Raw genomic sequence first — 26,371 nt, 5'->3', positions numbered from 1 at the left:
CCCTGTGAGAGGGGACAGGACACAGCACAGCACAGACACTGTCACCCACACCCTCAGGAGCACCCTCACCCCTGCCCAGCATTCACCATGACAGTTCCAAGTTTGGTGGTTTTTTCTCCGCTATAAACTAACGCAAACACCACCTGAGTCTCTGCTCCTACAAGGCTGAGGCCCCAAATGCAGCTTACTTGACTTTCCTCCCAAAATATTTCAGTAATACATGGCAAAAAAAAAATTTTAGGAAAGCAGAGATCATCCTACCACACAGGCTGGTTTGTGAGGACAGTTATCAGTCACAAGCTCACTGCTCTGTCACTGGTTGAACACAAGAAACTACCTGCAAAGTTTTGCAACCTTTTTCCTCAACTTTATAAGCTAATCAAAGTTCTGGCTTGGCTAATTTCATTCACTGGAAATAGGAAAAAAAAAAAAAATCCTCTTTTTAAAATTCCTGTGGGGAGGCAGGACAACCTCCAGTTTTTGATGTCTGACATTGGATAGTATAAATCAGCAGGTAACTCTGCTCCTCTTTCCAAACACTGCACTGTAGACCAAACTGGCAATTCCAATTTTGGATTATTTGCTTTGGCAACTAATGAGTTAAACCTTTTAAAGTTTTACTGCCATTTTATAATAGGTTTCCATTTGAATGGCTAAATGCAGGAATGTCAGAGACATCTTTTACTTTATGGAATAGTAAGTTCATAATTCAAATTGCACATTGTTATGCATGAATTAATATGTCATACTCTGGAATAAAGGCAAATGGAACTATTGTATAGAATTCAGGCATACGTGGTTTGGGTTGGGGGTTTTTTTTAAACAAAGTCAATTAGCTGCTTCAACTTATCACTTTGAGTTGTAGTGCAAATGTTTTCCTACTTTGTGAGATGTTTTGCCACAGTACATTTTTTTCTGTCCAAGTGTGTTTTAAAGCAGCAGAGAAACTGGCAATTTTAACATTAAAAAAAGCTGGAAAACCATCTGAAGCACTGATGCAAAAGCAAGGAAGTCAATTCATTTCCTTCCTCAAAAATCTCCCCTAGCACATCCACTTTTATTTACCTTGCTGTCTTTCATTCCGGCCAAGTGTTGGATTGCTCCAGATATTCCCACAGCAATATAAAGTTCCTAGAAGGAAACAAGAGAGAGGCATTCTTGGTACCCACGACACAGTTTCAGTAACCCCTCACACACCCTACTCAGAATTTATCACGTGCAGCAGTTTTTACAGGAGTTTTCAATACTGAAGGCAGCTGACAACTGGTTCCCTTCCCGACCTGGGGATGCAACGTAACTACAAAAGGAGAATCCCAAAGGAGCAAAGACACACGAGAGAAAAAACAAATTTAAGAAGTCTGCCTGAAAACCATCCAGCACTGCTCAGCAGGGGACAGGGCAGTGATTCCCAATGCAAGTGTTAAGGTAACCTCCAAATGGATGATGCAGGGCCTGAAGAGCAAACCAAGGCTTTTGTTTGGAGCCTCTCAGAGCCTTCCACTAAGACAGAACATACGAAGCTGAAATTCAGGTGTTTACACCTTTAAAAGGTGAAAATGGCAGGATAAAACCTTTCAGATGCCAAAGTGGGCTGGTGCATTATACACTTGTAGGTTCTGTTCTTTACCCCAACCTTCCACAACCACGTGCCCTGACACTTTTCTTCCCCCAGGCACTCCCCACTCCCACACAGGACGAGTACAGAAGTGCTTCCCAGGTACACCAACATCTTTACACCTCAGGGCTCCCAGTTCACATCCAGAGTCTTACATTCAAAACAGATTAAAATGTACAGGCACATAGATCTGTACTGACTGGTTTAGTCACAGCACAAAGGTATTCCTTCCCCTCGTGCTGAAAACCATCCATGCTGTAATCTATCCAAAACCAAGAGTATTTGAGTTCCCTGACAGTTTTCCCACCACCACCAGTGCAAGCAGCAGTCACAGCTGTGCAGTTCAGCTAACTAATGTTACAGAAGAAAACCAAAGAAAGTACTTTTCACCAACTCATTCAATAACAGAAAACTAACACACAAAATTAATTAAGGGCTCATCTGTCTAGACCAACTAAAAGGTGGTACTTCACACACGATTAGAAAAGACACAACCTCCAATAATAACAATTTCTCCTTTAAAAATACCAAGGCTAGTCCATATTTAAGAGCATACGAGTCCAATTCAAGAAATTATTCTGGGGGCCAGGGAGGGTAAGGGGGTCAAAAAAAAAAATCATCTTACTGCTGTGCAGCTGAAGGTGTGCATTGCAGTGAAGTGGCTTCAACATGACAGAGCCAAGCACAGCTGGGGACAGCACAGCCCCACAGAAGGGGCTGCAAAGGAAGGTGTTCCAGTACAGACCACGCAGACTGTTCTGCCATGCAGGCCTGAGAGTCATCACAGCAATTAAAGAAAGAAAGATGATTGCTTGCTGATGTTTCTACAGCTACAGATTTCACCTGTTATTATTGGTTTTTTAAGTAGGAACAGATAAATAAAAGCTGTGACTTCTTCTACGCTTTAACACAAACACTCTCTCCTGTAAAAACCGAAGGGGAGGGAAAACAGAGCAGGAACAAAGTATTTCCTATTAAAAAGGCTTCCTTTGAAATTGAAACACAGAATTTAGTCCATGCATTTCCACAAAACCACACAGCTGTTGAACACACTCAAACTCCTCAGCCTCTGTAGGTTTTTACCGAGTGGATTAATATTGGAGGTCAATCCATTTTAACCACAGCTGCAAGGTAACATAATATGTCCATATAAGAACTCATGGTAAGAATGCAATATTTTAATTATACCAAATAAAAGAACAGATGTTACAGCAGAAATTATTCTAACATCATACTGTCTTTAATACAAGCTCTTTTTAAAGACACATTACTGTAATTTGATTTTTTTCAGAGCAATTCATTAAGTACCAGTCATCCAGACTACCAGATACTCTTATCAGTCTGCTTAACATTGTGAAGTTCAGCCTTTGGAAAGAATCCAGCTAACCAGGAGCCAGATGCCTATGAATATATTCTATTAAAACATCTAGGAAAGACAAGGATGTTTCATTAAAAGGACATTTGTAAATCACCAGGCTTGTCTAAAAATCATTTATTATGCATCTAAGCCATGCCCTTCTAGGTTATGTGCCTTTGGCTCCCTGGTTCAGACAACTGGTCCCTTCCATTGGCTCTAACACTGATGGGAGATCACCTCAGCAATGTTCTCAGGCAGATAACACAGGGACAGTTCTTATCAACAGTTCTGTGCTGTAAAGAGACTTGACTGCTTAAATACTAGTTCTAATCTACAGTTTAGCAGGAGGGACACAAAGGACCCACAAGGTCTGAATGATAAAGATTCGGGTCTGTTCAGTGTTCTCCAAGGAGCAAATTCAGAGAGTCATCCAGGGATGTCATAAAGGACTGAGAAATTAAAATTTCTAAGTTATTTTCAGAGTAATACCCTTGCTTTGATGTTTTCCCTGAAATCACTAACTTCTGTCAAGCCTTCTGCTGAGTCCCATCATTCCTCCTGTGTTAGTGCTCAAAGCCTGAGTCGGGACTGTGGCCCCAAGCAACATGAAGAGAGTGAGGGAGGGAAAGAGGAAGCAGATGGGTCCCCCAGAGCAGTGTCCCTTCCAACTGCACAGCGTGACACGTCTGCCATCACAGAGAGCACAGCAGGTCTGGAAGGAGCCCTCAGTCCTTGAGAGCTCATCTGTGCAGGAGATGAGGCACAAACAGCACGAATCAGAGTCTGGATTGCACCTCTCAGGGGCCAAACATGGCTTTACATCAACTTCAAGTTCCAGCTTTTTTGGAACCCTGAAGCTGCTCTAATTACTGCTGTCAGGCAGTTGATCCACAGCCCACAGTTACAGGCACTTACATCTAAGTCTAGGACATGGAGTGGTGTTTCTCAGCTCCCTGGTGCTGTGCACAGGCAGGTTTTCACTGAAGGGCTGCTGCCAGCACTGTGCCACAGGAGAATGGGAAACAAAACAGCACAGAGGTTCCACACCAAGGGGCTCACTGCACTGCCTGATACAAATGAACTTCCAAAAGCAACTGAAGTCAAGGAAAGAGAAAGTTTTGGTGGTATAAAGGGCATGGCATCAGGTTAGACAGGCAGTTAGTTACTGCCTTGCCTTGCAGTAACTTCATTTCACACAGGAAACAATTTGTGTACACGTGTCACAGTCATGCCACAACTTTTTTATGGAGTGGCTGGCAGACATCAGCACAGGGGAAGGGGCACCAGAGAAGAGAGCTGCCAGCAGGGAAGAGCACAGTGGAGTAACACACAGCACAGGAAGCTGAATGGACCAAACAGCCCAAGAGCAGAGGGGAAGGAGGCACCATCAGGAGGCACCAACACTCCAGATGTGCTGCTGCAGGAAGGGCTTGGCCAGTACTGGGAAGATGAGATGGGGGCACCAGCACCCATGAGGCTTCTCACAGTGACTACAGCAGCAGCCCAAGGTGATTCTGCCAGCAAACTGGCACAAAGGCCAGAAGTGCTTTAATTTGGTCACATGATATCCCACAGTGGCAGCCAGAACCCTGACAGAGACCTCCAAGTTTGTAAGCAGAGACTTGCATCCCAACCACCCTAAAAAGAACCACAACTCCAACTCCCAGATTTATCCTATTCAAAGACAAGATTCCAAGTCAAGAATCCAACTTCTCTGTTGCTAGTTAAAGTATTCATCTAGCCTTACCATTGTCATTTTTGTTGAAAAACTCTGTGTCTTACAGAGTCATTGCACACTAATCATTAAAATGAAAAAATCCTCCTCAGCCATTCCCTAAACTCTATTTCTGCTTCAAACATACCCAATTTACATACTGGCAGCTACTGCAAGTCCATGAGACTTCATGTGCAGCAATCTGCACTCCTGACTCCAGAATCCATGCAGCCAGTTTGGATAAATGCACAAGAGAGCTATATGGGGATGATTATAATTACCAATCTACCAATGCAGTTATTTTCCTGTGCACACAGACTCTTCCAATTATTTATGGAATAATTCGTGGCATATGATATTACTTCATTTATGCTTATGAGAATATTTAAATATGCCTTAGGCTGTCTTGGGGCAGTTAAGGGACTCAAGAGAAGTACAAGAAGAGTTTTTACTGCAACTCCCAGTGCCTTTGGAGGCTGCTGTGACAGAGCTCAGAGCAGCCACAGGTGCACCCCAAGCTGAGGCAGCTACTTTGCAAACATGTCGTCAGCTCCTATTGATTTTTATGCCAATTTTTGAATTATGCTGAAAACCTTCAGCACACATCAATTTATCATCCTAGCAATGGCATGCTTTTAAACAGGCCAGTTTAATAAACCCCTCTGGCACACATACTCTTTTTAAAGGCAGCTCAGATATTTTATTTTCTTTGCAAGAGTGAAAGGACAATGAAATTAGAAAGAAATCTTTGTGATGAAAATTGCTTTGTACAAGAGATTCCTTCCAATTACAAGCTATTAACCCAATAAAATATTTTCTGCCTTGACACTGGTTCATCTGTATTACACTGTATATCAAACAATCCTCCAGTATGTACTGCTTTGATGCAGTTGAGCATGTTCCATTCAAGAAGCACACATCACTAAACTGCAGCCCAACTATAGTTTCTTTTTCACTTTAAGAACCTTTGATCAGCCAAGCTGTGTAATTACTCTTAAGCGTGGTTAGGGTGTCTGCTGGAGTGCAGGGCCATACAGCAATTTTTTTTTTTTCCTCTCTCCAGGGAAAAGCACATCAATTGCTTTCAGCTAAATGCACTCACATATGAATATTTTAGTACAATTTAATGTTTCTGCACCAACCCCAGAGGAGCAGAGCATCAATTTGTGAACATAGTTTTCTTGGAGTTAAAAGCTACGCTGGATAATGCAGGATGAAAGGGGTTGTCAATCCTCAGCTTTTTAGCAAGTCAGAGAAACACAGTCTGTAAATTCAGTCCCAGCTGCATACAAACAGCTCTCTAAAGTTTGCCACTATAAAGCTACTTTTCAACAATAGTGAATTATCAGAGGAGATATTCCAAAAACAATTTCCCAGGCATGGTCAGTTTTCCCAGTGCTATTCCCATCTGCTGGCTGCCTAACAGCCTCAGCCATTTATACAGTGCAAACCTAATGTCCAGATAACACATTCCTACAGCATAGGGGAGGAGAAATTATGAAATTATGTACCATGGTTTTGAAGAGAGAAACTCTGGTATCTCAATATTCCCTTGTATGTGTAACAAAGGAGGATGTAATTAGGATCTTCTCACTGATAAGCAAGGAGTAGAACATTTTTAAAGTGGTAAAATCAAGATGAGAGGAGTGAGACTTCTCATGAAAGTAAGAGAATTTAATTAGTTCATTGTCAGTAATTTTAGGTAAGAGGCAGAGAACAAAAAAAGAACAAAAATACTGGAATAAAATATGCTTTGTTTCACTTTCCCTACACTTCCTGACAAAAGAGTGAAAGGAAAAAACAGATAAGTAAACCTGAGCAAGCAAAGGATCCCTAACAAAGTGATGGGAAGTAACACTCAAGAGCAGTTAGCACCCATTTACTAAGCAAAGAAACCAGGAGTCACCCATGAATTTTAGAAAAAACAAACCCAGGCTGGGTGGAGTGTTTGCTCTGCCACCAAATACAAAGAAATACAAAATACAGGAATTATGTAAATGATGTGATACTGTGCCACTCTCAAAGCAAGGTGATGACTACTTAGTGCAAAAATGCCACTCACTGCAGTGAAAGGGATGCCTGGTAAAATACTGAGGCACAGAGAAGCTCAGAAAGCATCCCCATCCTCTTGCAGAAGAGGTGGAGCAACAATAATTCCACTGCTCTTCCACAGCTTTGGTGCCTTTTAACTGAGCCAACATCTCACTCCTCAGCATCTCACCTGAAGATGCTGCACCTCTAACATGCCTCTTTTTCCCTCATTATTCCTGTCAATTCCTGACAGTTGTAAATCTGCCTCCCTTCTCAAGTTCCTGCAATCTAGTAGAGCCAGAGAGACCCAGAGTAGGAAAGTGAAGCTCGAGCAGGGAAGCCAAGCAGTTTACTCCTGGCAATCATATCAGAACTACACTGAATTCCCATCTGCCTTCCCCACCCGAGGTTTCTCAGCACACACACCTGCCTTCAGTGCAATCATATCACATTTCTTGCACAATCATTTAATCCAGTGTCAATTATTGCTACATCACATATTTCCTAACTTGTGCCTTCCTGAGTTTTCCACCTCATTCTTGTCATCTGTTAAGAGTCTTGTGCCCAGTGTTCAAAGTAACAAGACAGCAGCAACTGAGCACCTTAAAAAAAAAAAAAGAAAAAAAAAGGCATTCTGCCAGCTAGGAAAACCTACAAGGAAAACTAAGAGAGTTACAGAACTAGACCTTGAAAGAACAGAGACTTCAGAGGAAAATAAATTTTAAAAGAGTGAACATTTAAACTCTGAAGAGATTAAACCAGAAAGACGTCTATCAAGCAGCAGCAGATCCTCCACAAGGTCAGAGGATAACTAAATAAACAGCCTAAATTCACACACACTTGCCAAAAAAAGCAACTCTCGGTGCCATTGAGGTTTTGGCTGGTTTTTAGAGGCAAGAAGTTGAGAGCGAGATGATCCCAGTACAGCCCCATCTCCCTTCAGAAGGTGAAGGGAGAATATAATTAGAATAGGACACAAGGGAAAACCTGGGAAACCACAGGGACATTTCAGGTGTCCAAAGACAGGCACTTCTTGGAATTGCAGAGAGTGCAGGATTTCCCACCTGGATCAGAACTTTTTTTGCTTAAATATCAAACAAATTACAGACGTTCCTGAGAAAGATTACCTACTGCTTTGCATGTTAGAAAAGTCACTAATTACACCATAATTGGGAAAGCTAATAATGAACTAATAAATGAAGCATTCATGTTCCATTTACAAAAGTTTTAAATAACTAAAAAAACCATTTTTTACTTTCTTTCTTTCTTCTCGTCCTCCTTTTTGTTCTTGTTTCTGTTTTTGTGAACGTGAGACAGAACTAGAAAGATTTTTACTGTGAAAACTAACACTCCTGACTATCTTAAATTTCTTGTCTAAAAATAGGAGTTGCTCTGGGGTGGTGGTGGGAGGCTTGATTTGTGTAGGGAATTCAGTATTTTCTAACTGGATATACTTAACTAATATTTAATAGTAGACACTCATGGGAAGGATATTTTCATCCAAAATCAGATAATTTGAGCATCCTTACAAGGGCTTTTTTTCTTAAACAGAAACTACACACAGTGCTTAAAATCTGAGAACTGAATTTCATTTTTCTGCAGAACACCTACACATAAGAAATAGTGGAAAACAACTGGCTTCTAATTTTAAAAAATATGCTAAAATGGTTGTCACTGATTAAAGACATTAAATATACTAAACTGCTTTTTTCATTAGGAAGGCAACATTTTATATTTTAATATATCCACTTATGCCTAAAAACTTCCTTCCATCTCATCATATAATACAAATCAGCCTTCTCTTTCATAAGACAGAATGTTCAAACAGGAGCTGCAGTTACTTGAAATCAATAGGTAAAAAAAGCTACAAACAGAAGCAAAAATAATACACTGAATACTTTCACTGGAATAAAATTGTACAAGAGAAAAATTACCAAAGAACCCCCAACGATCTGCATAACTACCAACATGAACAAAACCTTGAAGCTCAGTGATCCAAGGCTATTCTGGAAGAGAGAGGTAGAATCAAGTCTCAAACAGAAAAAAGGTGAAATCTGTACTCCTTAATTAACTGCATTCTTCCACCACTCAACCAGAATGAACTCCAACTGTTCTGTGAGTGGTACTGTGTTGTATTAACACATGGGGATTTTGGGAAAGCTGCTGTGGCTGTGAGGTTCTCGTGTCCTGTGATGCACTGGCTGGGCTGCATCTTAAAAACTGAAGCCAGCCACAGAACTACTGAAGGACCAACGTTGAAAATTGCCCTTCCTTCCCCCAGATCTACAGTCAAGGACAAGTGGAAGAATTAAGCAGACCTTTTAGACTATCTTCTTACCCAGTGATGAGCACAGAAATACTCCACAGCAGTCACACAGAAAAAGCAGCAGAAGCACCTCCCCTCTTCCTGAGCTTGTAACTAACCCTTTTCCCTCTGCAGGCTCAAAAATGACCCAATTCCAGAGTCCTTTAAAAACAATGCATTCCAATCCTCCACTGAGACCGGGCAAGAGACTATTAATAGAAGGGTAAGAGCAGGCACTGAGATACTTTCCCATCAGGAAGGAGCAGCTGCATGGGAGAGCAGCCGGGTCTCCAACTACAACAGTTTTCCATATCTGAGACTCTTCCCCTGCTTAAAACCCACACACCCACGAGGGCACCGTGTCAACTGGAGCCCAAAACCGCACACAAACCTCGGGTCTCAGCAAATATAACTGACCAAAGGACAAACCTGCTCTGCAATTCTCCAGGTAGAACATCACAAGCTCTCCCTGAACTACTGGTACCAAGCATATACAGGAGAAAAGCAGCATCTTGAGAACTGTTAAAATAGCCAGTGTCATCCTGATCTGATCAAAAAAGCTCAGTTCTACTCCTCCAAGTCAACTCTATCTTCCACTGCACAGAATAATTTTCTCGCTCAAGTACCAAAAACACAGTGAAGTAGAATTAGGAATGTTAAATTAAGAATTTGCAGTTTTCAATGGCCTCATATTTAAGACACCTATCCAGCACACTGAAAAATTAGTTCTAGTCAGCAACTTTGTGGGCTTAGTCTCAATTCAACCTGCTCTTTCATTACAATTAACATATAATATTTTCTATACTTTTAAACCACCGTATGTTGTCCTCGCACGTATTTTAAGATCCCGATGAAATATCTGAACAATTTGAAAGAAGGGACATATAATTGTCAGCACTCTCCAGAACTCACTGTTTAATAAATATTTGTTAAGAAGGGAGATGAGAGAAAAATGCATCAGCCCTGCTGACAAACAGATGCAGCACCACACAATTGTGCCAGTTCGGATCATTTATTGACACAGCAGTTAAACATTCATTCGTCAGTCCTGACTAATGGCTGTTCCAACAACCCTCCAGAAGATGACAATGACAGCACTGCTGTGACCCTGTGCTGTGGCTGTATGTTCTTATGACTTTCACATGTCGCTATGGGCCATCTGTGGCAAAAAATGGCATTGTATCTTCATCAAAAACTAGCCTTTTTTGTTTCAACATAATTGTTTATGTGCCCTTGACTCTGGAAAGAATGTTCATTGTTGAGCCTTGAGACACATAAACCAGAGCTGAGCTGTCTTCAAATTAGTATTCTCCACCTCATTAATGGATATTTGGGTAATGGAGAACTAAGGATGGTCAGCCTCATCTCATGTCCTTTCAAAAGACACAGTTAAATGACACTTGGCTTAAACCCTGGTAAGCAGAAAGAGTTAGGGTTGCATTTATAATCTGCAGAGCCTCACAATTTCCTTGCACAGAGTTTAATATTGCTATCAATATTGTAGAAGGACACACTCTGCAAACAGGCAGACCTTGTCTTATCAACAGGTCTACTTCTCAGAAGCTATTTTTTGTAGAAGTTGGTTATCATATAGATTTACAGGTTATTTACATCAGCATGCCTAGAAATAGCTCCACTCAGCCCCACAGGGCTATCCTGAGATGGTCTCTGATGAGGACTTTGAGAAAAGCAGCAAACATCCTTATCCACAATTCAAGACAGAAGGAACCAGGAGCACAAAGCATCTTGTTCAAGAAAACACAGTAGGCAGAACTGACAACAGACTCCAGGAATCACAAGTTCCTGTCTTTGATATCCAAGTATTGGTCTATCCTGACAGATGAATCACGAGCAAAATAATGGACAGGGTTTGAATTTCTTGAATTTGCAGCTCATAATGATAGAAAGGCAAAACTTTTCAGATCTTAGCAAGGCTTTGGACAGCTTTTTAGTATTATTTAAATTACTACAAATCAGTTAATGCAGCAGCTGATATATGAAAAGTTTCTCTAGTAAGTTCCAGCTCATTCTTCCTTTCTGGTCTCAAGTTAAAAGTTGTTCCTCAGTGCCTTCTGTTGCCATACACAAAGAACTGCTTACTGAGAGGCTAAACCTTTACTGCACTCTGTAGCTCAGAGTACCCCTGACAGATGGCCACACCTGCCCGTGTCCCTGGTCACAATTCCCTGCTCATGGCCATGATCATCACACCTCAGAATGTACTGCTGCACATCCTGCCCCACACTGAGGTGAGCTACAGTCGTACCTTCTTATTTACAAACACTCAAGTGCTTTATCTGTCCACTGCTCTCCTCTCACCTCCTCAGGCCATAAACAACAATGAAAGTAGTCTCAGACCCCTACAGGACAGAAAGCCCTGCACAGATACAAAAAGACACAGAAATCAGTTCCTGGTGACATCATGGTGCAAAAATAGCAGAAAAAGATGTGCAGTAGGTTATAACCCAATATTAAGACACTCACCAGAGTACGGCTGCCAACCTGCAGATTATTTATCTCTTAAACTTCTTGCACTTCCATATCTTATAAAAATTTTGCTTAGACTGTACTGCCATCATCCAGTTACTAGAATTTTTTAAAAAACCATCACCTGTAAAAACCTAGAATGCACAATTGCCAGAGATCAAGTCGTGGATCAATATAATTTCAAGTTTCTGTTGGCAACGACATCTTTTAGCATATCAATGCTGGCTGCTAGAAAGCTAGAAAATGTTCAGCACAGGCAACTATGAAAAAGTCCACAGTGCAAACCCCCTGGCAGAGCCATGGCAGAACACATCTGACTGACCCCCGGGAGAGATCTCCATCACAGCTCGCTTCTGTCGCTCTGGGAACGCGTGGGCAAGTATCACACTGGGCACACTCAGATTTTCCTGTCAGGCTCAGTATTAAAGCTCAGCTCACCTCTCAGTGCGTGCTCTGAAGGAAAATGCACACTAGGAAACATCACAGCTCTGCTATGAGAGACATTTCCATACTTACTGGTGCTACTATTTTGCCCGTCTGTCCGACTTGCAAGTCATTAGGAACAAAGCCAGCGTCAACAGCTGCACGGGAAGCTCCAACTAGTTGAAAGAAAATATTTCCAATGGTTTTTTTTTTTTAAATATTAGCGAGCCAAATTTCTATCACCATAAAAGCACATGGGTTTTACTGAAGAGTCCCACACTCTAAGGGCACGTATTTAGAAACTTCCCTCTTAAAAGCTCTTATGGTAATCCTTCTCTATACCACTAGCTAAAAACTTCCAAATACTGAGTGCTAATGCACTTCATAAGCAACAGGAAATCCTTACTCCCAGCACCAAAGGGCCATATATTTAAACCCAAGGATTTCAGTCTGGCACATTTCCATTATTTTTTCTTGTTGCTTTGTCAAGAGGATTTTCCCATAAATGCCTTCCCAAAATGTTCCTTCAAGTTTGAACAGAACATATGTGGCATCTTGAATTGCTGTGAATCTCAGAAGTCAGGCATGGTAAAGAAAAATATCAAAGCAAACTTGCAAATGCCATATGGACATTTAGTTAACGAAGACACCAATTTAAAAACAAGGCCAGTCATGTAAAACTATAAATTTATACACTTGTGAAAGCTAAAATTAATGAAATTGAAACGTTAAAGCAAACAGTTCCTCCTTCTCCCCCAGCCTTTACACAAAAATACTTAGCTCAACATTGTATATGGCTGGTTTGCTCCTATTCATACAAGAGGACAGCAAAAGGACAGAGGCACTTGAACTACAACAAATGTGAACAGGATTCTGTAAAGGAGTGGTATAAAAGGATGTATGAACAAAGTATCAGCTCTTCAAAGTGAGCTAAGACAACTTCACTTTCTGTCTGCAAGCTTCTGTTCTGGAGACTTGAGAAGGACAGGGAACATTACAGTTTAGCATTTTGCTGCCTACACAGGCATTTAAATACAGTTGACAAAACTTCATCTATTACTAAAGTAAGAGGATTTTAAGAGTTTACTTAATACATGAAAATAAAAGACTCAAGATGAACACTGATTTTAATGTGACATTTTAAAATATAATGAACAGGGTTAAACAGAAACAGAGCAAAACAAGTTTACCTGCAGCATGCAGTTGATCCGCAAGGTCATATAACAACTTGAAATTTTCACCACTCTTCATGCCCCTCCCTTAAAAGTTAAGAACAAAAAAAAGATCAAGAAAGAAGAACATAATATGCTTCAAGATTTTCTTATTGCCTATGTTTATTTTTTTGCTATGTTTATTTTTTGTTATGTTTATTGCCTATATTTATTTTATTGCCCACTTTCCATAGAAATATTTGAGTTTGCAAAGACTCGAAGACACGCTTGCACAGGGTATTTTTGGATCCATTACTAACCAGTATGTAATACTTGGAGATTTAGTTTTTGTCTTTGTGATTAATATTTTATATGTATAAACCAACACCACTGTCTTGTTTCCTTCCGGCACACAGCACCGTCCACATCATTCTCCAAAATCAGGGAAACAGCATTTTTTTCAACTAATTTGTGCTCCCTCTGCTGGCTTTAGGTACAAAACTCTGTAGTGGGATAACTAAGGAATCATTTTAGCCATAGGCATACAGTAAAAATTACAGGCATCACTCAATACCTGAGGAGCAGAATACAAACATAATGGGTTTTAAAATCATTAAAGCCACTGCATAATAATGGTTGGACTGCCTGTAATAATTAGCAGTAATTTTAAACATGATAGATTTCAATCTAATAGCACTTCATATTGCTAAAATTTGAAAGGGACTCATCAAATATGACAATGTTCTTACAAAGCCAACCAGCATATGTTAAACTCATGTTCTACCTCCCCACAAAACATACATGTTGAGTGCCTTCCCAGTGGCCCCTATGGCATAGTTCAGAATTACATCATAATATTTTTTTTAATGTATCATATTACAGTGTTCTGCTACAGATACTATTTAGGAAGAGGTACTTAAATGCATCCCAAGACAGTTTCCATATTATCTGCTCACCTCCTGACACCACCACTTTTGCACTGGTGAGCTCCGGTCGATCGCTTTTTGTCAACTTCTGCTCAATCCATTCAGAGAGACCAACGGGGGGTGGAGGGGTCACTGCATTCATCAGATAAACAAAAACACCCACAAGAAAAATGATAAAGCAGGTATTTTCAACCTTTTAAATCTGAGCTTAAACTTAAAGCACAGTTCATCCTCCTGTCGACTCTACCACGGGCTTTAACCACTGTCAGTAGTTGCTCTGTGGCTCTGGGTAACAAGTCTCGTTCACTACAAGCTGCACTGAAATGAAGTTCTGTTGTTAAATGCTACACATTGATAGGAACCCAGCACGAGACCTGTGCTTCTTACTCAGACGGGCAAAGAAGTCACTTAGGTGATGCACTGACAGTGCAATATACTGATCTGAAGTAACATTTCTAACATTAACAGACATTAGGAAATACAGGAAGATTCAGAGGCAGGCACTACATCACAAGGAAAAAGGCCCACAGTGAAAAACAGCAGAAGTGATCAAACAGGTTGCCCAGAGTGGCTGTGAAGTCTCCACATGTGGAGATACTCAAGCCTGACTAGACACAGTCCCAGGCAACTTCTCCCAGGGGCTGGACTAGATGATGTCTAGAGATCCCTTCCAACCTCAACTACTTTGTCATTCTGTGACTGGATCTCTCTACTATGAAAGCTACACTGGTTTCATTAAATAGCAATTTAAACTGAGATAGTTAAAACTGATCAACAACTGGGTGTTCTCAAATCAATTTAAACCGCTACTAATTTAGCTTGGTGATGCAATGACCCATCTCGATTGCAATATGATTAAACCAAAACTGTGGAGAGCCAGCCACTTTTATTTTTGCTCAGTCTTGTTTTGAAAACCAATCTGGTTATTCAAACAGCTGTAACTTGTCCTTACTTGAAGTTTCAAGATTACAGTGGCAGAAGTTTAAGCAGCGAGCGCAACACGCACAGATTTCAGCACAGACAATCTCCTTTTCAAGTCAAAGAAAAAGGAGTGACTGAGCAGATAATCCATAGCAGACATCACTAAACAGCACAAGTACCTGTACTAAAAGTATAAAGCTAACATTACAACAATCAGTTTGTTTTGACAGATGCTTCTACAAAACATCACCATGCAGTGGGCAAAACTAACTATTACATATAACAACAGAATCCCAGAACAAATACTCACACTTTTCTACACTGGCACTGCCACCACTTGCTGGTGCAGCCTCAAAGGAAGTTCCTCGTACAGTGAACACTTTAACTGCTTCATCACACTGCACAGTGCAAAGAATATTTCCTAACAAAAAAGGCACATTGAAAATTTAAAGATGATTATCAGACATATTGTGCTTAAAAAAAACCCACAAAACAACGCAAACTAATATCAAAAACATGTTAGCTGTTGCACTAGAACAATATCCACAAAGGTACTTCCCAAAATTGCAGTTTTAGGTGACCAAAACTTGGCACTTAATAAATACAGATTACAAATACTTTAATTTACTTTTTAGCTCCATGTTTCAGAAGTATAATGACAAATGTTCTATTTTTAAAGGATACAAAGCATTCAAATCATCTCTTATGGATGAGCTTTTAAATTTCAGAAAGGACAAAAAAAAAACAACTTTGAAAATGCCATTCTTAAAGGATGTCTATAATTCAAAGTAGATCTTTTATCCTGTTGCATGAACTCATCAGAACTGAAGACAATGAGGCCTCCCCCCAAGTATCTGTGGGACTGTGTTTCTCTCTATAATACAATACAATACTTCACACTGCAGGCTGCAGGGAACACTAAAAGAAAAAAAAAAATGCTGCAACATTTTTCTAAACAAACTATTCATAAATGAAGTCATCTTGAAACTGTGAATTACTGGGAAGCAACTTAAAAGTGCAACACAAGCCCACATTCTGGTAACGTAACTGAAAGTGTAATACCATGCTGGCACGTGTGGTACAGTCTTGTGCCGTAAAATTAAGAAACACAAGCTAATGAGCTCATATCTAAAATAAAACACAGCATCAGCCAAGCATTAGAGAAACAAGACTGAAAAAAAGAATTGCAAATTAATCCAATTAAATATTATAAATAATTTGTTCAATGTCTTCGTAATTGGAAAAAATAACCCTGGGGTATCTTAAATCAGAACTAATGCTGGTCCTATTAAATACAGCTGGACAATTAACTTCATGTCTTACGCTTTGCAAAATCTGATCAGCAGGGCATTAACAAAGAAACGTGTACAAAGGATCTGACCAAACTCTGTTCATGAAGGTGACAGACCTGGGTTTGACATGCTAGTCCCAAAGCTGTTGGGCTTACTTGCTTTCTCACCCAGGGAGCATCATGTCCATCCCCAGGCTTCATTTTTTATGAGCCACAGCAATTCGGATGGTAGAGTGAAAATTCCTATCATTTTCCAGGGTTCTAACAACAAGATCAGGTAGGAAAGTTAGTAGAATTGGGTCTGTTATTGCATAAATACCACACACCTTTTGTGATTACCCACCTGCATAGATAGTTCTCACAAAAGTGTCTGGGGACTTAATTTCAATAATGTCAGAAACAGGGGCAACACCAAGTTTACCAGCCACTCTGGGAATGAGATTCTAGAAGTCAGAGATGAAAAATTAGCAGAGCAAATGCTAACTAAAATACACATGGTCAGTAAAAGAACACCTGCTGAGCCGGCTTTAACTTCATAAAATGCTGTCTTTAAGTAAAAAAGACACACAGAACTAAGATTTTCGTAGGGCTTCTCATGTAGTTTTAGCAGCCTAATAAAATCCCATTACTGTAATAACATTAGATGTTTTATGAGACTTACTGTAAGTAAACCCTTAATTCAATATCTTAAATTAGGAGGCTTATTTGCTTCAAATAGTTTAAAACTGAATATAGATGCCATTTACTCAGAAAATTGACAATTATGGATTGCTGAGCTCTTAGCACTTCAAGAAAAAAAAAAAAAAGGGTATTTTTGGAAGGTAGTTGCCAGAGGCAGTAAGAAAAAAACCCTACACTCTTCCCCCAAAAGCCAAAAATTTATTTTTGATATTAAAATACATATTCTTTTGCTTTAAAATTTACGTAACATTACTTAGCATCTTTATGAGTGGGAAAGAGGGAAAAAAAAGAGCAGCAAAAATGATGATCAATGATAACAAGATGATTGCTTGCTCTTTGTCTGCCTCCTAATCTGGTACAACACAAAGGGGCCCAGTTCTGAAATCTTTACTCACACGAAGCACTCAAAAATGGCAGTGTAAGCTTTAAAGCAAAAGCTATTAACTTTTGCTACGACACTACAGCTCAAATATAAAAAAAATTAAAAACCCTAAGACTTAAGGTACATAAAAGATTTCTCTTAGCAAAAAAGGTACATAAAAGATTTCTCTTAGCAAAAATAGAAGTATACAGATTGATATTGATTGGAAGTGAAAGTAGTCAGATGGGAGGCTGATGTCATTATTCATCCTACAGCAGCAGGATTTCTCAAGTACCCTTTCTCTCTAATTTGCTGCACCATGATGTTGCCCATATTGTTAGCACTGAGGCTCTCCATGCACTTAAAAACATATTCCTTGAGAAAACAAGTTTTGAAAAATCATATTTTCATTAAAAAACATCTTGGCTGAGACTTAGATCTCTGTTATTTATATATGTTTACAGACATTTCAATGTACATGACTTAGATCGCAGATGCAATTCTCCCTCCAAAAAAAATTCGCTTCCAATAGGTCTGCACACTTTCATTTTAATATGCAAATAATACATTTTTCATCTTGATTTGCTGTGCTTTTCTTTACAATTTTCATGCTCTCAGATCACAACCTATTTTGCCTCTTGTACACAGTCCTATATTGTTACCACGGAATATTTCTTCTACGCTGTTCTTTTGTCCACAGCAGCCCATAACAAAAATCAAACATCAATCAGTGTTTCTAACTAATGACCTCTTAAGTGAACTGCTGTAACATTGCTTGCAGACTCAAAAGTGTCCATGGCTGACTTCTCTCACGCCTTTGATTCACACTCTTACATACAGCAGTGTCTGTCTCTTTTCTACAAGAACTTTTGGATGTACTTTGGTCTACTTACCTTCCCAAAGGCAGATGCTCCAGCACAAATGTGGGTGTACTTAAATTTTTTATGAGTTTCCACAATCAAGGGAGTCAGCTCCTCTGAGAATAAAAATATATTGCTCAGAATTTACAACTATCTTCTTTTCAAGCACAAATATAAATACAATTTCTTTTGTTAATAGGTCAGAACAACTCTCACCTGCCAGAAATCCCTTGTACACATCGTGCTGAGCCACGAGAACTTTTGCAACACCCTGCACTTTGCTGACTTCTTGTGCTACCTGTGATCACAAGTGAATTATTATTAGTTTGTGTTATAACAGGCACCACAAACAAATAACAGGAGAGTCCCCACGGCAAAGAGCTCCCAGCCTGTACATTAGTTAAAACCAGAACCTAAAGTACATGAATTTCAAAATCAGAACGAACCTGATGGAATAAAACGCAGCTCTTCTAACTCACAGCATAGTGCCTTGTGGGATAATGCAAATGGACTTGTGAATAAGAAAACTACAAAGCAAAATCAACCAGAGGAAAGCTTGTCTCCTGCCTTCAGGATCACACTGATCTCCTCAGTTATTACAGCAGCCGATAACAGTCACGAGTGAGGATTACTGCTCAGTATTCCAATGTAAGCAGCAAGAAACCAATCCTACTTTCTTTTAAAATCAGTCAATATCTACCACACAAGCAGATACAAATGTACAGCAATGTTATGATCTTTGTCCAAATTTTAGGAGCAATCCCGTATTTGCATCCGACTTTTTGCCCCCTGACATGACGTGTATTTTCAATTTATATTTATGCATTTTTTTTCCTTTACATTAGCACAAGTGAAGTTTAAATGATAAAAGGGTTATTACAGATCAGAGAGAAGAGGACTGACAGCAAGGTCTGGAGACCACATGCATTGTCCCAGAACCAGTGTAGTTTTACTGAGTTTGATGAGTATCAGTTTACCCTCAAAAATTAACAAAAGGAAATAAATAGAGAAGAACTCCCTCATAGTGCTGCAGAACATCCCTTTGAGTCACTGGTTCTTAAAAAAAAAAACAACCCAAACCTTCATTTTTTGTAAAATACTTTTTCCCAGCATGACATACCTTGCCAAACAGACACCATATACTTAGCACTAAAAAAACCCAACCAAACAAAACATTCACAATCATTTTTCTACTATGCAAGTGACAGAGAATAAGGAAAATTAAAGGCAGATTTTTTGGGCAATGGTTTTTTTTTAATTTTCTTGATTTAGACAACTATTTGCTTTGTCTCCACCTCGGACACCTGAGTAGCCACTGAGGTTTCTCCACCTCTTAGTGAATTAGCTGCCCTAAGTGTGCCTCCTTCATGAGATACAACCTGTTGCTTTCAAAATAACAGTTCATAAACAGTATGTAAAATATTAGGCATAGTTTTCTGTGCTTTCACTGCTCACACAAGAGTAAATCCTGTTGGAATAAAAGTGCCACTAACATACTAACCACATTGTCTCTAAATTTTGCACAGAAAAAAATTACACTAACAATACACAGCCAACATACAAGGAACTTTTTTCGTACGTGAGATATGTGACAAAGTCAAGAAGCATTAATTTCAGAATTTTAGGTTGCAGACACACTCTTTCTATGCAACTAGTAGTTGACTAGTAAAAGCAAGTTGCTCAGAAGCCCAATTTGTCACTGTGCTGTTTTACTTCTGCTGGTTTCCATTTGAGCAAGTGCAACCTTCTTTCCAGATTCTTGGCACTGCAATATTTGTCTTTCGAACTTCACAGAGAAATCTTGTTTTAAAAGTTAATTGCCCTTCAATCCTATAAAAACGTGCTCGCTCAAGCTCGTGAGCGCTGTTACTGACACTGTCCCCTGTGAAATGAAATCTAAACCCGTATTTTCTCCTCAGAAGAGAAGCAGTTCAAGTGCAGGACGTTTCCGGCAGATTAGCAATTCCTGGCACAGTTCCTCTGCACTACAGCTTATTTTTCAGGCTGACCAGGTATTGTTTCACTGTATTCTTTACTTCATTCGTATGAAAACAGCATTTCCTACCTTGTCACAGCTGGTACCAGCTACTAAACAAGAAACTTCCCCTCCCAGTTTCTTTGCCGCGGCGATGGAGTTGAGTGTAATGGGCGTGAGAGACTCGTTGTTGTGCTCGGCTACGACCAGTGTGCTCTGAAACCTCTGCAGCACCGAGGCCTTGAAAGGAAGGGAGAGAGACAGGAGCTTGGTACTCAGCTTTTAAATAAAAAACTGTTCTTGGAGCAGTTCTGCTCGACAGAAATTCATCAGCTATACAAACCGTGAAGCACTGCTGGCAAACCAAACAGGTTAATTCTAGAGAATTTTTATTAAGTAAGGAGAAGGTACAAGGTGTTAAAAAAAAAAAAAAGGCATAAGCTTGCTTGGCTTCAGCTAATCTATAACATGCTGTGTTTAAACTAAAACACCCACATGAAAATACTGAACAAAATAAAGAAAAACATTTTAACACATTACATTCAAGTTCTGTTGAGCAACTTAACCAAGTACCCTAAAGAACAAAGATTAGACCACCAAGACTAAGACACAAGGAAATCAAGGGTTGCAAATAAATACTTGGGTTTTTTTAGGGTGGTTCTCTGGTGGTGTTTTATTACAGCTTTTAACCAAAATCTAGCTACAGAACCCACTTTTATATTTAGTTGTGTGTAGAGGCAAAATTGCACGCAGTGGCTGCGTGATAATCAAGCAGTAAGGGCTCACAGCCTGAAAACACACTAATAGAAATCTTTATAAACATCAGGTTCTATTTTTTCCCCTTTTTCCTTTAAAACATTTGACACTTGAGCACGTAGTCTACCACCACAATTTCACGGTCCTTAAATATTAATTTTGAGCAATTCACCATCCACATACAAACTTTAACTTCTAAAGCAAAAATGAAAGAAAAAAAAATACAAAAAATGAGGCAAAGAATTGCCATGAAACCAAACTAGAATATTCTAAACTCAGCCTTTCCTCTCTAATATTCAGGTGAACATGAGAAAAGCGTTATTCCTCCAAGACTAATAACTAGGGTAGGGAAAACATTCGGGATGGGAACAGGAATATTATCCTTCAAGACTTTGTTTACTCTCCATAAGGCCTAACTGAAGACTCAAGTTACAATCAATGTAATATGGAACACATGGAAAACCAAATATACTCATTAATATGACTGAGGCACAAACACTAACACAACACTGAAGACTGCACAGCCAAACGCTGCTTTTTTAAACACAGACATTCCAACTCCATCTCCCCTCGTGCCAAACATGCACTTATCTACAGCTTATAATAAAAAAAAAAAAAAGCTCCAGAAAATCTGAGAGGCTAAAATTTGGATCTGGACTTCAACCCCACAAAGCCTGCACCATGCTCAGCTTCACACAGAGAGAGCAAATCCCGAGCGCTTCCCTGAAGCTCATCACAGTGCAAAAATACAAAGATAAGTTTTTCCAGAATCTGGATTGTGATTTGCCCTTTGGATTAAAACAATGAGGGTTCTTGTAAAAGTGCTCTGCATTTCATCTTTGATGCTTAAGGTTTCTTGCTATGATTAAATACTCTGAGCTCGTTTGAAACCAATTGCCAGTAACAAAATATTTATCGCCAATATAGATCAGACACTGTATTTTTGATTATGTTTCATACATCATTTGCAATAAAAGTTATGAAATGTTAGTCACCATTTGAAGAATAAATCCATGCTTTTGTGGCAAAAAGCCCACTTCTCCAGTGATTTATACTCATGTCACAGGGTAAAGTGGACCATGCTCCTGGAAGATCCTGAAGTTTTCAGATTTCCAAAGGGAGCCACATGCATTTTAAACACACTTATTTCTGACTATATTATCATCTTTTCTCTAAATAAGTGCTGCACCACCAGAGGAGCTCTATCATTCTGTCAAACTACTCCAGAATAAACTGAGAAATAATTGGGGTTTAGCCAAAAAGAATAAGAGCAATGGATGTTGCTTGAGCAGACTGGATATTAGGTATTATATTAGCACTAATTAGGTATTATTTCTAAACCAATAACCCTATATTTTATATTTGTGGGAATATACACAACATTAATACCAGAAGGTCACTTTATGCATGACATTTCTGAACATAAAGATAAGACCAGATTTAAAATAAACCAAAAGTCACATTATAGATCTTGGGTAAAAATCCTAGATGACAAATAAGATTCCTTTCTGAGTCTGAATTTTAATACACTAACACACATCAAATAATTTTTTCAATTAAAAAAACCAAACTGACTTTTGTTGGTTATAATAGAGAATCTGCAGTAAAACCAGAGGGTAATTCATGCAGTCACATATGGTCCTGAAAACTAAGAACCTGCCATGAGTCAATGAAGAGGACAGGTAGTTATTTTGATGAAGTTACTTGTCCAGCTGCACATGTGTGAGAACAGCCCATTATTTCACTGACATAATTTCTGCATTTGGGCAGGATGTCTACTCTGAAGCCCAGATAAACTAGGACAGTGGAGAATAAACCTGACCAGCTGGCAGCAAGGGAAGAAAGCACAAGAAATAAGACACACAGACCAATCAAACCACTGAAAATAATGCCTTGAGAGGGAACAGCACTCAGTGCTTGTGCCACAGAAAGTTCCTGGTGAAAATCAAGCTCTGGAAAAATCAGGCTATCCAAAGAAATCAGCTACAGATAAACATCTTACAAACTTGGGCCACTGAGTAGCTCCTGCAGCACAACAACAGATAATGATGTGGTAGCAACAGGTAGAACTGGGAAGTCTATTTTGCCTAGGTTTAGGTACAAATCACAGCCAGGCACCTACACTTCCTCTACAGCTGAAACATCTGCACTTCCTCTCTGGTGGAAACTCTGGACAGTGATTCAGTTTATACCAAAATAAACATTTGTGAATGAAAACCGTCCAGAGTTCCCCACTTCCCCCTCTACCCCAGCGTTTACTGTAGAGCAAACCTGGCCTCTGACTTCCAGATGCCTAAAAGTTGCTAAGATTAACCCAGATGTGCAGTACAGCTCAATTAAGCCACTTGCAAAGTACCAAAGGATTCACTGAATCTATCGAGTTTCTCCAAAGCATCTTTTTGCTCCCCACCTGAGAAACTCAGTAATATTTTCCAAGCAGAACATGAAAAATGTCAGCATAATATCTGGGTTTCTAGGCTTCAGGCAAAATAACAACAAAACAACTGCTACTGCCCCAGTAAAACGTGAGCAATCTGGATGCACCCAGTACACCTGCCCAGGTAAAGCCACAGCTCAGACACCCCAGGTCCCCATCCACCTGCACACAACACCTTTACAGGCTCTTCACACAACACCCCTGCAAACTGAACTGGGCTGGGCTTTCAGCATTGCTAGGGACAGGCTGCCTGGACAGCACATGCCCAGCACTTCTTAACTACGGATTTGCTGCTCACATGCGAAAAACAATGTATGAACAGCTGGAAAAGCCCTGAGAGAAGTGCTGCAAATCTTTGCTTGCTGCTGGGTGAGACTGGTGGCAGCACAGTCATGGCCAGGTGCCTGCAGCCTGCTCCAAGGACACTCATAACACAAGAATTAGGAAATCAGCCACGTGTGGCCAGCACAGGGACGCAAGATGGGTCAGCCAGAAAGTCATCCAGAAAATGCAGGAGCTGCAGCAGGTGAATTCTACACAGCCCCATGCTCCAAATATGCATAAATACAAAGCAAGTTGCCAGGGAAACTGGCAGTTTGTCTCCCAGCCTCTTTAGAGGAACCTCTGGAAGTTTCAGAAACTAAACCAGAATAGACATTCACAAGGCAAAAGCATCTAACAGCTGGACCCACAAAGGTATCTCTAGAGCTGGTTTTCTTAGCTGTAAAAGCAAACTGGCCAGGAAATAAAGTTTTAAAACTGCTTAGTAGAAGTTCTGTATCTCATAGAGAACCATTAACAGTGGGCAAAGTTCCCAGGAGGGGACTCCAAGAACTAGGAATTGGGGTATTACTAAAGATAATGGTTTAATAAGGAAAGCAATGCTTAATTTTAGTAAGAGACAGTCTTTTAGCTGCAAAACTTTAAACGAAAAAAAAAGTTTTGGTATGTTCAGGGAGAGGGGGGAACTCCAGCAATAAAGGATGTACTTCTAGAATCTCTCTACAGATCTGCCTTCAGAAGAGGTCTAAGAGACAACTTCAGGAAACACTAACTACAGAAACAACAATAAAGGCACCTGAACTGAAAAGGAGCTATAACTGCAGCAAAGAACAAGGGAAAAAAGTAAAGAAAGAAAGAAAAAAAAAACACTTTGTAAAAAGGATTTTTGCAATCACAATAAAGACATAAAATTACAAAGGAATTGAAGCAGTAGTAGGAAGATGTAACACAGAATAAACTTCTCCAGATATATCCCTTGCAAACCATTAGTAAAAATCAACAAAGCTATTTTGAAACACTGACAGTGAACTCCCTAAGTGGCTTATTCCCATCCCTGCACCAATTTTCGTGCACTTGCAGTCTCATTTCTCCTCAGTCCTCCCATCTTTAAGTTATGCAAAACTCCAACCTCTCCTTTGGGTTCATACCTCACAGGTCTCTCGCATCCTGTTTCTCTCCAGACTCCACTGACCATTGAACAGTGCCAGCAGGGAAAAACTTTGCACTTTTCAAAAAGTGAAACAAACTTGCAATTTGTTTCACTTCTCTCACAGACTACATTGTTACCCACATACTGAAAGTGCACAGGGTGCTTTACTGGCTTTATTTTACAGTTATGAGTTTAAATGTGTATGGCTGAAAACCGAGGAGCTGACCTCACGTTTCCATTACACAGAACTGAATCGAGCAGTGATCATGTGAGTAAAGTACTATTTACACAGCAGTACCATATGACCCGGGAGCTTCAGAGATCATCAAGACCTTTGCTCCACAAAGCCTGCAGCCTAACAACAGAGATGTCCATGCTTACAACAGTTAGAACTTTCTGATTAACTTTGTCACGTCTGACCTAGTCTACCTGTGCTGCTCTTATAAGAGATGTTTATTACCTGAAACCATTTAATATATCCATAACTCCTATTTTAGAGCTGTACATAACTGCAATACCTATAAAAGCCTTGGAGAGCTCAAAAAGAAACTTGCAAGATTTAAAGTTGTGTACATGGGTTATTTACACACAGTTTTTGTGGAGGGGGTATCTCTCAGTGGATGCTAAGAGATCAAGCAGATATTCAGAGGCATCTCATCAATCATCTACTCCAGTTAACCTTGAGGTCACCCAGACCTTGGTAACACAGTCACAAGGACACACCGGGCAGCAAACGGCCTCCAAAACCCCCACTCCTCCCAGCTGAGCCATATGACGGTCAAACTGGAAAAGCAACAGGTGTCTCACATTAGCTTCGTCCACAGGTTGGGATAGTTAAAGCAATCACATTTCTGCACAGCTGTGACTGAGAAACGCTGTATCAACCCCTCAATACCCCAGAAAGCCTCTCCTTGAGCCACAAATATTTTTCAAGTGTTGTTTAGGGTTTGCAGTAACAACCTTTAGGGGTCTTCTCCAGCGGTAAGGAAAGCACCCTGTTGCTCGGCTCGCCCCGCTGGCGGGTGGATGTGAGGGAGGACTCCCGGGGGTTCACGACTGCCCTGATGCCTCCGGCAGCTTTCCACCGGGACAACAGCCCGCAACTCCTGACCGCCGGAGAGGGCTCCCGAAACACCCGGCGTCCGCTCGGAAACTTTATTGTTAACAGCCAGGGAGTGGGAGAGGAGTCCAGCGGAGGAGTCCGGCCCCAGTGGCACCAAGCACTCGCCCCCCGGACACCCCTCGGCCGCCGGGCGGGCGGAGCTCAGCCCCGCCCCGCCCCGCGCCACCTTTGCCCCACTGGGCAGGCCCCGCACGGCAGGGGCGGCGCGAAGGCCCCGGCGGGAGGGCCCCGGCCCGTGTGCCCGGGGCGCGGCCCGGGGGTCCCGCACTCCCCGCTGCCCCCGCACTCACCGCCCGCCGCAGCCGCTGCGCCGCCGCCGCCCGCAACATGGTTCCGCCGGGCCCCTCCGCGCTGATCTCGCGAGAGCAGCGCCGCGCCCCGCCCCGCCGCCTCATTGGCCCGGCCCGCGGCCAATGGGCAGCGCCGGCGCGGGAACCCCGCGGGTCAGCGGGGACAGCGGGGACAGCGGGGCGGCGGCACCGGGACCGGGGTGTCACACCGCACACACCGCACGGGGACCGGGGT

The 26,371-nt window shown here is 40.8% G+C and overlaps 1 protein-coding gene across 1 annotated transcript in view; it reads right to left on the bottom strand.

Moving 5' to 3' along the window:
• The window catches only part of ETFA (electron transfer flavoprotein subunit alpha), a 29,524-nt gene extending 3,308 nt beyond the window's left edge, over positions 1 to 26,216 (bottom strand). The window contains exons 1-10 of the mRNA XM_027657643.1: positions 26,137 to 26,216; positions 20,189 to 20,338; positions 18,340 to 18,421; positions 18,157 to 18,239; positions 16,565 to 16,664; positions 15,241 to 15,351; positions 14,040 to 14,141; positions 13,123 to 13,191; positions 12,026 to 12,108; positions 1,066 to 1,131 (exon numbers count right to left, since the gene is read on the bottom strand). Of these exons, the coding sequence (XP_027513444.1) occupies positions 1,066 to 1,131; positions 12,026 to 12,108; positions 13,123 to 13,191; positions 14,040 to 14,141; positions 15,241 to 15,351; positions 16,565 to 16,664; positions 18,157 to 18,239; positions 18,340 to 18,421; positions 20,189 to 20,338; positions 26,137 to 26,175 (885 nt within the window). The 5' untranslated portion in view covers positions 26,176 to 26,216. The remainder of the gene's footprint in view (positions 1 to 1,065; positions 1,132 to 12,025; positions 12,109 to 13,122; positions 13,192 to 14,039; positions 14,142 to 15,240; positions 15,352 to 16,564; positions 16,665 to 18,156; positions 18,240 to 18,339; positions 18,422 to 20,188; positions 20,339 to 26,136) is intronic.
• Between the last annotated feature and the right edge of the window lie 155 nt (positions 26,217 to 26,371).

Source organism: Corapipo altera, unplaced genomic scaffold, assembly GCF_003945725.1.
Source record: "Corapipo altera isolate COAL_440 unplaced genomic scaffold, ASM394572v1 308, whole genome shotgun sequence".
In the NCBI taxonomy this organism is placed as follows: domain Eukaryota; kingdom Metazoa; phylum Chordata; class Aves; order Passeriformes; family Pipridae; genus Corapipo; species Corapipo altera.
The sequence above is the reverse complement of the archived record's forward strand: the minus strand, read 5'-3'. Positions and strand labels throughout refer to the sequence as shown.